The sequence below is a fragment of the Polyodon spathula genome, chromosome 1, assembly GCF_017654505.1.
Source record: "Polyodon spathula isolate WHYD16114869_AA chromosome 1, ASM1765450v1, whole genome shotgun sequence".
NCBI classification, from domain to species: Eukaryota; Metazoa; Chordata; class Actinopteri; order Acipenseriformes; family Polyodontidae; genus Polyodon; species Polyodon spathula.
Window position 1 is genome coordinate 27373239 of NC_054534.1, and position 13012 is coordinate 27386250.

Consider the following 13012-nt stretch of genomic DNA (forward strand, 5'->3'; position numbering starts at 1 on the left):
CACTAGATAGCAGGCTTTGTCTCATTTAAAAAGCCAGCTCATCAGTTTTACTGACCAGATTTAATATAAGGAATCTCTTCCCTTGCAATAATTAGCCTACAGTAAAATCATTAGCTATCAAATACAGAGAACACATGTCTAGAGAGGAATTAAAACTCAGTGTGTGTTCACTCTTGCTCTCAGTTCATCAATTCAATTTCCATTCCCCTTATTTCCAGATAAACTGTTTCACTGGAACCTTTAAAATATGTTTTCATGCTGGTTACTGTACATTATCAATCTGTACTAATGCTGCAAACTACAACATTTTGGGTCCAATTTTACTGTGGACATGATGTTATGATTATCAGTATTTTTCTTTACCCATCATCATTCAGTTGCATAAAGTGCTCCCCAGTGATAGCAACAATCTGAATAAATTATTTCAAATCTTTGTCACAGATGACAAAAAAACCATAAAAACAAACAGGTCTGGTTATTCAATTATATGTGCAGATTATTTATAGCATGGAATCCCTCTAAAGGTACTCATGAAAATGGTTGTGCAGTGAAATTCTCTTTATAGTATGTGGAGCTGTCCAGAATACAACTGTACTCTAAGTATGATAGCAAAGTGTTTAGAACACAAGTTATCATGTGGAGTACAGTTTGTGGATCAAGGGATTTTTGAGCTGCCTTTGAAAGAGGCATTTCGACTGTCTGCTTAACATCAACCTTGTTGTATCTGTGACTGACTGTGAATGTAGCCAAAACTGCTTTGGCTTTCTATAGGACCGACAGCTTATGACCACAGATGAGAATACTGTCAGAATCCCTCAGTCAAACTCACTAGGCAAGTAACAGTGTGGCAGGCTGGCCAGTGGATAGAGGCCCAGAGACAGTCTGTAGTTCAAAAAAATTACTATTTTATTATAAATAAACACAAAAATGAAAGGGCACAAGGGCCAAAATAAAGGGATTTAAACACAAATAAAGCAAGACAAAAAGCAAAAATAACAATTTCCAGGCTAGGCAATGCCTTCACAACGTTCAAACGTTCAAACGTTCAAACGTTCAAACGTTCAAACGTTCAAACGTTCAAACGTTCAAACGTTCAAACGTTCAAACGTTCAAACGTTCAAACGTTCAAACCACCAACCTGCTTCCTCAACTCCCTCCCCCTAAATGAGAAGCAGAGGCCTCCTTTTATGTCAGGTGGCTGGGCGCTGATTGATCGTTAATTAAACTAATCATCTAATCAACCCCAGCCACCTGAACACAATGAACCCAGGCAGGTAGGGGAATTTAACCCCATCCCTGCCAGTTTCTAAAGGGCAGAGCTGTGCTCTGCCACAAACAGTTATTGAACTTCAACTTTCTTCTGATAACTGTTGTTGTTCCCTTACCCTTTATGATGTTTGCAATACTGGAGTGGTTTTGTTACTCCAATACTGAGCTTTAATCTAGTTTCAGCACATTTCCAGTGGGCTGGACCGCTATCCAACTGCACAGGTTTTGATTTTCCTTCCTGAAATGTAATGCATTTGTAACCTCGATATACTATTAAACTGTGGGAGCCTACAGAGGCGAAAGGTCACAGCATCACATGAACTTTAAGAATGAGACAAGACAATTGTAAAAAACATGGATAACTTAATTATTTGTGTAAGAAAATGATCTCAAACAAGCAAGGTGAAAATATATATTATTATTATTATTATTATTATTATTATTATTATTATTATTATTATTATTATTATTATTATATTACATTCAACACCCCTCATTAGGCAAAGCAGCTATAAAAGAACAGACAATTTAAAATATTGATTATGAAAATTATTGTATTTATATAGCATTATCTTTTCGAAAGTGTTTTTAACACAAGGCAGCATTGAACGAATTACACCTGGCAATAATGTAATGAGGGACACCTGGCTGTGATTAAGCAGGCAGGTATTTAAACAGGTCTGTCTGCCACTGCACGAGAGCCCTGTGCCTAGGTGTCGGCCTGTGCCTAGGTTTCGGTCTGTGTAAAAACTGTGTCTAACTTGTTTTGCTGGACACATACATAGAATTGTTAAATGTTTACTCCTTGGTGGATTTAGGCTTTTCTTTGGTTATTTTATAAATACACATACAGTTACCGCCCTGTTTTTACTAGGTCTGCTGTGGTCTAGAATACTTCTTTTGCACAGTGATAAAGGTCCCGATACAGTGACAAAGCCATTAACTAAAAGGGAGTAGCCTAAGCCTAAGATGCTTTACAGCTAAAAAGAACTGTCAATCAATCAGTGAAATAAGCCTAAATAACAGCTCTTCACAAAGAAAGCTGTAGTCAAAGGAATATTGCAGAAAAAAAAGGTTACAGTGTGACAGACATTGCATCATTCCAGAGAACTGTTATGGTTAACCTCTTGCAAGGTTAGGGCACCCAATGAAGACTTCTGGAAAACAGAATACTGTTATTAGGGGAACAGCGTTTCTGAAATAAATACACAGATATTGTACGTACATCTCCACAATACCCCTGGGGATAAGGGAGGAGAGATACTATGCTGTACAATAGTGGGATGGAAATCTGAAAGAAAATGACACCTTGTCCTTCATGTGGGATATTATGTAATCATGCCTTTACACCGTACTATTTCATTTATAAAGCACAGAAATGCCATGTGAAACTTGGGGAAGTCTAAAAAATATTTTACCCTAGTTAATTTTTTTTTTTTTTTAGCAATTACAATATAAGAGCCTTCACTTGTTAAATCATTTTAATTGCCTGTATCTAAAAAAAAAAAAAAAACTTAGAATTTTGATTGCACATTTTGAAGCTGTGAATGTACCTACAAAGCCTAATCATGAATTAACCAAAGTGCTGGATTATAGAATTGTGTTGACCACTTGCTGAAAAAGAAAAGTTCTTAATTATATTTCCACAGTAACATCAGTTCAAGAAAAGTAAAAGGTACAGAAACCTCATTTTATTAATCTACTCTTTATCTTTCCAGTTCCAGTTATGTACTGTCTAAATAAAATATTTAAAAAACAAGCTTCGATGTACTGTATTAATTATTAAAACTATATTTTACTGAATTAAAAACGAGACAAGGCAATTGCCTACTACACACACAGCAGTGATTTAATTTCCTAACGCTTGTTACACAAAACACCTACTGTAGTCTATTATTATTATTACTCAGCACCTATAGTGAAGCAATATTCTCATTATCTATCAGAAAGGCTGTGTTAAAAACATGCAATACATGCTTTATTTTTCACAATTAATTAGCATTTATATTAATCCCTATTTGAGTTCCACAAGCATTCCATGTATTTTTTAAAGACAACACAAACATGGTAATCATCAGTGCTGCACCTCTTGATTACTACATTCCGCACCTTTATTAAAGCCTACATGCATGCCTACAAGCAAAAGCACCACCCAACTGCTTCTATAAAAGCTCCTCAATTAAGCCGGAAAACCAAAACCTGCCACTTACAGCCTTCACTTTATAAAAAAATTTGAAGCATCCAGGCCAGCATGCTGCTCAGCAGAGCCACTGCAGAGCTCACAAACTGGAGGAAACGCTGCCTGTTCTTTCAGAGTATGGAAAGCACTAAACTGCTATCGTCATGACGATAAACGAACATGTCATGCATACTGAAGGTCGAGACTTACTGAAAGGAGTCGTGTTCTGCATCGGATAGGCCAGGATGGGAGAAACACCCAGACATAAAGGAGCCCATGAGCCTCTAAACTGGAAAGTCAGTAATAACCACCTCTTTTCTGAGCCATGTGACTGGCCTTCAGTGGCAGTGCTGACCTACATGGACACAGAGGAGTAGCTGTTCCTTGGCTTGGAGGACACAGGTACTAAATTCTGCTTATTAATTAAAATAATGTTAGAGGGAACTGCCACGACTTCCTGAGAGCTCAATGGTAATTCTATCGTGAGGTCGGTCTGAAATCCTGTTTGGAAATAATTTAGCTTCTCCTTTTAACTCTGTCAGCACTGCAGCAGAGGACTCGCTGCAGACAGCACCCACAGCATCCTGCTGTTAGTATTACAGTACATTTCTGTAAGATATGTTGCAGCTTGGGTTTCAGTGTAATTGATTTTACTTGTGCTTCAGCTTTATTGTCACGCTCTGTTGATGTGGGATATTGTTTTGTGTTTTATATAGGTGCCTGTCACTATGTCTCTGTTCATTACACCACAGTTTGTTGTTTTTTTTGCTTTGTTTTGTTTTTTTAAATAAGAGTGACATGAGATTTTATAAGAAACAAGTATGTCTGTAACACACATCCCCTGCCACTGCAGTTAAGAAAAGGGTGATAACACTATGTAACACAATTTTGGTTCCTGGGTAGTAAGTGTTATTTCCTAATTGCTTATGCCTCAAAAGTATAGAAAATGGCTATTATTCCCCACAAACTTTGCTTTTGTGACCAGGACAGGTACATTTCAAAATATCACTATTTCCAATGAGAAAATGGGCGAATTTGTGTCTTTTCGTTCACATAACGTCATAAAAAAAACAACATATGAATCCAAATTAACATATTATTATATGCTTTATTATACTAAAGTAATACAAAAATGACTACAAAAGATTTAGAAGTGAGTAGTTTTTCGAGACTTACGATTATACTGTAAATGTATTTGTTTTTTTCTGACTTTATGTGAACGAAAAGACACAAATTCGCCCGTTTTCTCATTGGAAATAGTGATATTTTGAAATTTACCTGTCCTGGTCACAAAAGCAAAGTTTGTGGGGAATAATAGCCATTATCTATACTTTTGAGGCATAAGCAATTAGGAAATAACACTTTGTTACGCGGTGTAACCATGACCGACTGTACATACAGAACAGTATACAATAAGAGGAATACTGGTACAGAGGGGTCGACACATTCCCATTATAAGAGTACAGGAAGTGAAAGATTAAAGACAAATGCAGTCTAAAATATTTAGGAGGATAGGCGTGTAGAATAAAATAAGAGTCTAGAAACGTTAAGCAATGTGGGTAATTCTTGGTACAAGATAAACTTTCAATACATAATCTATTTCTACCTCGATAGCTTAATCCAGCAAAAACAGTTATAGAGTAGGTTACCGTAAAGAAAAACATGCCCCAGTCCCAATGAATAACCTTCTGGGATCTATTGTACTTGTGAGGAAGACTGCTTAATGAAACCATGGCCACATTATTCACAATGTATCTTAATTTGGATTACCTTTTTCTAACATCCCTACAGTTTATACCAGAGATTTGTCCATTCGGTGAAGAAGCTACAGTATGAAACACTGTCATTTACATACATCTTCTTTAAGGAACCTACAATATTGCACACTGGGTTTGTGGCTCTGGAAGATGAGTTTGGAGAGAGAGGTGGAGTTGGGTGGAGCTGAACGATTGGTTTCGCTCAGCATTTAATGAATGAACAGAACAGTAAATAAAAAGGTAGTCAAACAAAAACACAGGACACAGCACATTCGCCAAATTAGAGAGATAAACAAACCGGACTACACAGACAAACACAGTGAGCTGATATTTTAACTATTACTATTATTATTATAACCTCTGTCTCCAATCCCATTCTCCACTCACCGAACACACAACCATGAGTGAGTTAAAACATGCTGCTTTTATGCAGCTGTACCGAGACTCGATTGCTAATCAATCATTCAATTGGAATCGCGGTACAACTGCACGTGAATTAATAAACTGCAATTCCCCGTGCCCGCATGTTATTACATTTTACTTGCACGTGAAGTGCTGTGCAATCCTCGTGCATAAATACAAATATACATTTTAAACACTCGTGTTACACAGACCCGTTTATATCCCATGTACCAAGGACTATACACCAACATTAACACACAACACAAAATACACACAGGGGCGGGGCACTTTGCCACAGATGGAAAATTAGATAATATTTTGATACAGGTATGAATCTATGTGACTTGAAACAACAAGGATTCATTAGTTAAGATATTGTAACTGTGATATTTCATATCTGTACCAAATAGAGAGGTTACTGGAAGGATGGAATAATAGTAATACAAAAGAAAGCAGAGAAATAGAAAAGAAACATTACACAGGGAAATGAAGATAGACCTGCGGTACAGCACAGTAGAACCTCAGAGTTATGAACAGCAAACTTACAAACTGCCCGGTAAACCAAACACACCACTTTTAACTTTAAGTATGCAATCACTCAACCATGTCTACAATGCAACCAGAATCTAGTTTAAAAAAGCGCAAGGTTAATCTACTGATTTGGTAAGAACTAGGAAAAGCAAATGTGTTACAAACATTGTAAATATTTTTAACAACTTGACAGCGGTATCATCCTCAGCAATGGGAATATGATATCTGGAAATTGTCAGTGATATTAAAAAAGGCCAACAAAAATTAACAATTTGCAAAGGAGATGCTTAATTCTGAGGACTGTTTAGCTTGTGTTTACTCAGCAGAAACAAGATCAGTTCTGGTTTAGTTGCCACAATAGTTGACAACATTTTACAACACTAATGTATTTACTTTTAACCCACCCTTACTAAATGATCTTCAGTGACATTGCGGTGGTTCAATATGTAGTTCCATGGCACCTAATCAATACCAGTGTATGTTCATATAAGGACCAGCGTTCCAAATACTGTACCATGTGTTGCCATTGCTGTGCATTCTGTTATAGATTCTAATGGTTATTACAGAAGTATTATAATGGTATCCCAATGGTATTTCTTTACATTTCTGTGTCATGAATACATATTAGAAGATAAAATAAATAGCAGAATTTGGCATAACTATTGTACTTACCTTAAAAGGTTATGCAGCCAGTTAGAATCTTTCTTGATGTCTTCAACATCCTCATGAACTCCATTTTGAACAGGACCCACAGAAGTAGTATCTAAAATGTGGTCAGATTTGCTGTTACTAAGTGGAGACCCAGTCCTAACCTCAAGGTATGATGATGTTACCTCCAAATACCCTTCGCCTGTTCTACTGTCTGTAGACACACTCAGGATCTCATGCTGCCCTGCCTCCAGAGTGCTCTCCTGGAGACGGCTGCTCTCTTTGATGCGCTGCTGGATCATCGGTGTGAGGGGCATGTTGAAATTGAAGTGCATTTCGGACTCATCAGCAGAAGAGGGGGCATCCAGGGATTCCATGCTGCTGTGCAAAGTGCCCTTTGACCAGTGTGATTCCAAAATGCTTTCAAACTGCGAACTAAACACATCGGTTGCTTCCTCACCCTGCGATGTCAACTGTGGGTTTTCTTGACTATCATTGGTCCTGCAATATTACACCAAAACAAACATGCCTCAGTTTCAACACCGTAACTTAAGTATTTCTTTTAGTTTTCAATACAGACAGCTTTGTGTTGTTTAAGGTAAGTTCTGTTTTTTCTTTCCATTCATTCTTTGATTCCATATCAAGATGGATCATGTTACCTAGCACGTTTGTTATTGTTTTCCATCAAATCTGTCCTCTTCCACAGTAATACAGTTCAATTAAGGTGTCCCCAGATTTTGTTATAATAAACAGTATGCAGGAGGTCTCTTCCACTGAATTGTAAATTACCCTGATTACTTTCTTGCTTTTAAGTACATACACATAATTTATTGTACTGTAGCATGAAAGACATACTAACAGCCCCTGGAGTCTCAAGAGGACACAGTAATGCACGGTTGCATATTCCATTCTTAGTGGATTTATTTTTAATGGCCACATCTGGAATGTATAGTACAGAGAATAACAGAGTACACTACAGGGGATTCTACCATCTCTAACAGCAAACTGTGGCAGAAGCCGTTTGATTGTAGTTCAGTTTGGGATCAAAAATGTTCTTTTTAACATTCTTCTACTGTTTAATCTGGATTAAGGTTACTTAAAAAATGGTTTCCATCAAAAAGTGTTTATAGATTAGCCATATTTTAATTTACATTTCTCACAATACGGCACTGTTATTGTTTAGTGACTTGTGATAATTTATGGGAACAATGGTTTTCATTTACAAGTACAGCAGAAGGAAGGCAAGCTAAAATGCTGTTTATTGTTGCACAGGAAATATGCACAATTTTGTTCATCGAAAAGAAGAAAAAAGGTAACTATGATAAAGTTGCATAATTTGCCAATTTTTGCAAAGCAAACATGTGGATGTTTGGCACTATATCAATATACTCAACTTTAAATTAGAATTAATACCAAGACGTATGTTCTGAGGTTTCAATTACAAATGTTCCTACAATGTTCAGTATAATTACTTGAGTAGGTATAGAACCTGGCAATGCTTAGAGCCTGAACCAGTGGTTCACTGCAATCAAGCTCTTGTAGACATACAGTATTAAACAGTATGTCATTGTCTGGCAGTCTAAGCAGATACACGTTTACTATCACTATTTTAATAGAGGTTTCTTTGTTACTGTAAGGCTTGAAATACTGCTTGGGACTGCTGCGATTTCACCGGCACTCCCCCACATTTCACTGCCCAGTCTTCATTGTACAGTCAATACAGTATACTAAAAGCTTTTGAAATGTCTCGCTACACTTTCTGATAATACATTTTCTCTTTTATGGTACAATGTTGATTGAATTGAATTTCTATTCTTACAAAAAGAGTATAACGAGTAGGTACTGAATTTATAAAGAAATAAGGACAAAATAAAATTACCTGGCTTGGCATATGTCAGGTGTCACTTCACTCTCTGGGCTCTCAACATTTACTTCTGGAATCCTCCCAAACACCTCATCTTCTCCCATGTCCAGTTTAGAGGCAGGAAACACAATATCTGAACCTGTGCTCTTCTCAAACCACGCTGCACCTTCATGACTTCCCATTGGTCCATTTGCCTCCAGGACCATGGTGGAGCACTCCTTTTCACCTTCAAGCTCTAAGATCATATCTGAGGTTTGCTGTACAAGGTCCTCGCACATCTTTAGACAATCTGAAGCATCTATTTTATTTTCCAAAAACCTTATTTTTTTAGGTGTTTTTTCTCTGATGTGTGCTCCATCCAAGAAGGCAGTGAAGATTCCTGGAATTTCAGCAAGTATTTTACAAGATTCATCCACAGCCTCCTCGAGTTCTTGTCTGTCTTCAGCAGCAGCAGTCGGTGTCTCAGTTTTCGTTTCTTTAACAACTCCTTCACCCAGCTCTCCTTCCGTGGGTAACACGGGCTCCGGTCCAGATGTTAATTCAGCTTGAGCAAGTATTTCTGCTAGTTTTTCTTGGCTTGAGAGAGCTTTTAGCCTGTCTCTTTTCACCTCTCCACTTGTGGAAACAAGCTCTTTTTCCATAGTCATAGCAGAACAGACTGTATCCTTGGTCAGTACCTCAGTATTTAGTTCAGAAATCAGTCTTGATTTCAAAAGTAGATCAGCAGGTTTTTTCAGACTAGAAGTTTCCATACTTTGATCTATGTCAGTTGACGACTGAACCTGATTAGCCATGTCCAATTGCTCACCACTAGCTCCATTAAAGGATATCATCGTTGGGGGTGCTCTGGCAGCCCTGCATGGTTTTTCTGATTTTATATCCAAAATAACATCTTGCCGCTCATTTGGCAGAATAGTTAGTATGTGTGCATTTCCTGTCTCATTAGCCAAAGCCATCGGCTGTTCAGATGGCTCATCTCCAGTCCCGTCAACTGGGCCATACTCAGAGAATGCATTAGCAGCAGCACTGCTGCCCTGCTCAGGTGGAAGGTGGTAGCTTCCTCTTGAAACTGCAAATATAAAACACAGACATTAGACTAAAACACTGTAGAAGAACAATGGTTCATACAAAAGTGGAAAAATACGAAGAGATTCAATATTTTAAGAAACAGGAACAAACTACAACTTACATTACATCAGCTTGGGCAGGCCAGGAGGCCACAGGGACTGCAGAGTGTAATGTACTCTGTGTGTGTGTGTGTGTGTGTATAAGTTTGCAAAGTTTTCAAATTTTGTTGGCACCTGAGCCTACTCTAAGACGCTTTCAAATTAGATTTCACATGTACATTGATAAAGTTAAAAAATGCATATAGAATATAAATAAGTAATATTTGGAGAAAGAAATATTAATCTTGGTTGCATAAGTATTCAATCCCTTTACTAAATCAGCTCAAGTGCAAATGATTTGATTGAAAGGTCACAAAATTAGTGACATGGTATCCGCCTGTGTGTACTCAAAGTGGTTTAACTCCCTGAGGTATATAAAGACTTTCATGCTGCAACTCACATAGTGGTTACTGGGATGCTTCTCTTCAGCAGGGACTGGGAAGCTTGTCAGGCTAGAGGGGCGAATGGATGGTGCAAAGTATAGGCAAATCCTTGACGAAAACCTGTTTGACGCAACCAAAACTAGGGAGGAAATTCACATTTCAGCAGGACAATGACCCGAAGTACAAAGCCAAAGCCACACTGGAGTGGATGAACAAGAGGAGAATTAATGTTCTTGAGTGGCCCAGTCAAAGTCCTGACTTGAATCCAATCGAAAATTTATGGCGAGACTTGACAATTGCAGCCCATCGATGATCCCAAACAAACTTATCAGAACTGGAGCAATTTTCCTGTGAAGAATGGGCATAAATTTCACCATCCTACTGTGCAAAGCTAGTAGAGACCTATCCAAAAAGACTCATAGCAGTAATTGCTGCAAAACGTGCTTCTACCAAGTACTAACTTAAGGGGCTGAATACTTATGCAACTAGTAAATTTTGTATATTTTCTTTGCAAGTTTTGCTGACATTTAACCTCCTCCTCATATAAGTGTTCAGTTTAACCACTACAGCTTTGAATAAAGAGTTAGTTTGAAAAACTGTGCATACATTATTTGTAATTCAACAAAATGTGACATTATTGGTTTATTATTATTCTGCAAACCACTGTATATTGTGATGGATTGCCCTCTGGTCACACGTTTTTCTTCTTCAAATAAACACTTTTAGACACAGGATGCCAGGAAATGCCATAGCGTGCGTTTATTATTTACAACAAAAATAAATAAACAAAACAAAACAAAACCTAACCCGATCTCAGGCCCTAGCTAAACAAATGTTTCCCTAACTAATAACAAGGCAGGCTAAGCCTGTTACCTCGTCACCAAAACCAAATTGTAATCCAAATACGTTTTCCAATATCTCTATCTCTATCTCTATCTCTATCTCTATCTCTCCAACCAAACTCCTACCATCACCCACACTGAAACACACCCTTTTAAACATAATTAATTAGTTCATTGAATTAGCCTGGAGTTGGTTCCGACTCCAGTAACCTCTACTGGGTCCTAATGCCCCCCTGTATGGTCTCATCCAAACAAGACGTGTTTATTCCAAACCAGACTTAATTACTTTGTTTACCATCCAGTTAGTTTCCATTCTCCTTTCACATTTAATTCTTTTCCTAACCAATCCTTCACAATATATATACAAACTGTATTTATCATATATTTTATATTAAGGCAGGATCTCAATAAAACCCATGTCTCATATATACTAACAACAGCTATAAACAAAACTACTTATTCTCCACCAATCAGAAGAAATGTATTTTTAACTAGCCTAGACTACTGAATTAATTTGGCCTTTTTCTTTTAGGAGAATCCACATCTCAGAAGTGGCAACCTGCAACTCTGATCCCATGTATTTAAAATAAAAACCTGAATAAAGGCATAGCATTCCTTTTCTGAGCGGCGTATTTCCAAATGAAAACATGAAGTATCTGATTAGTGCTCTCAAGGTTTACATCGCATGGCTTTGCTTAACCCTTTAGGCTCCGGTATAAGGGATTTTGCCCACCGGTGGGCCAGTTACCTTTTGCTTTGTAGCTCTCACCAGGAAAGTCTGTCAGCAATGATTCTTTGCTTGTTCCAAAGAAGAGGAGTCAGGCTTCAATTCAAGACCCAATTCGATGCGATACTCGGCCAAACATGGATTTTAGAGCCATGCGCACATAATTCTGGTATTCTGGTCATTTTTGGTGCTATTGGGCTGAAATTTTGTGTGGAACTTCCCAACATATAGGACTATCATATAAACTTCGATATACATGTTTTCATGGTTTATTTTAGAAAAAAATGATAATTTTTGTAAATGTTTTCTTTTTTTTTCTTCACATTTTATCATCTGTGAGAGTCTAGGAAGCACTTTTTATTCCAGATTCCAACATAATATGAAATACAAATTTGTGCTTTAAATTTTGCTATAAATAACATGCTTCTAGGACATTCAGAAATGCGTTTTTTACAAGGGAAAGGCAATTTGGCAACAATAGGTGAAAATTGCTTGGAGTGTAAAGGGTTATTGTTTTTAATTAACATTCTTGCCGTCTAAAACATACTTTAAACACTGCATAAATTATTAATGTGTGAATACATTTTTGCTTCAGTATTTGTAAAATAAAGAAATACATTTATAAAATCCACATGTGCAGTATGTAGGCCTACATGTTTCCTCTAATTCACTGAATTCAATTTTCTGACCAAGTCCCTAACATTTCTGTATTGTACACATTTTTTAATTTGAAGAGAAATGAAGCTTGAGGGGGGCCTAACAGCAATGTGTGCTGGAAAATGACCACGCTCACAGATCTATTAATAGCCAGAGTACAGGTGTTATCAGTGTTTTACAGAACAATTTGTTATATAAAACAATCTTCAATTGCGCAAGTTTACCATTACGAAGATATATACAAATGTTCAAATCAATACAAAATCTGTCTTTGAATCAAACATCCATACAAGAAGAAAACATACAAAAAAAGTATGCGGTCGGCAAGCTCACACACATTAATGTAGCAATAGTATTACAGGTAAACCTACCATGCAGAATGCTCTCACAGCATACACACCTATGATCCTTAAGGCCCCAGCACAGTATCTTATCACTCACAATGCTCATGTCAACTGAATGTATTACTGCACACAAATTGTTTGTTTTTGGGTTTTTTTTCACACTTGGCTGAAATCCAGAGGAATGACTTTACAGTTTTTAATCAAAATGTCAGATATTCCAGAGTATTCCATTTAAAAAAGATT

At 37.2% G+C, this 13012-nt stretch overlaps 1 protein-coding gene across 3 annotated transcripts in view; it reads right to left on the minus strand.

Annotated features, from left to right (window-relative positions):
* The window catches only part of LOC121316683 (PH and SEC7 domain-containing protein 3-like), a 126096-nt gene that overhangs the window by 73315 nt on the left and 39769 nt on the right, over nt 1-13012 (minus strand). For 2 of the 3 annotated variants that reach the window (XM_041251745.1, XM_041251753.1), the window contains 2 exons: nt 8666-9719; nt 6811-7287 (listed from right to left, as the gene is read on the minus strand). In XM_041251745.1, coding sequence (XP_041107679.1) covers nt 6811-7287; nt 8666-9719 — 1531 coding nt within the window. Of the gene's footprint in view, nt 1-3658; nt 3796-6810; nt 7288-8665; nt 9720-13012 lie in introns of those variants that run through there. The other variant, XM_041251761.1, reaches the window with a different exon arrangement.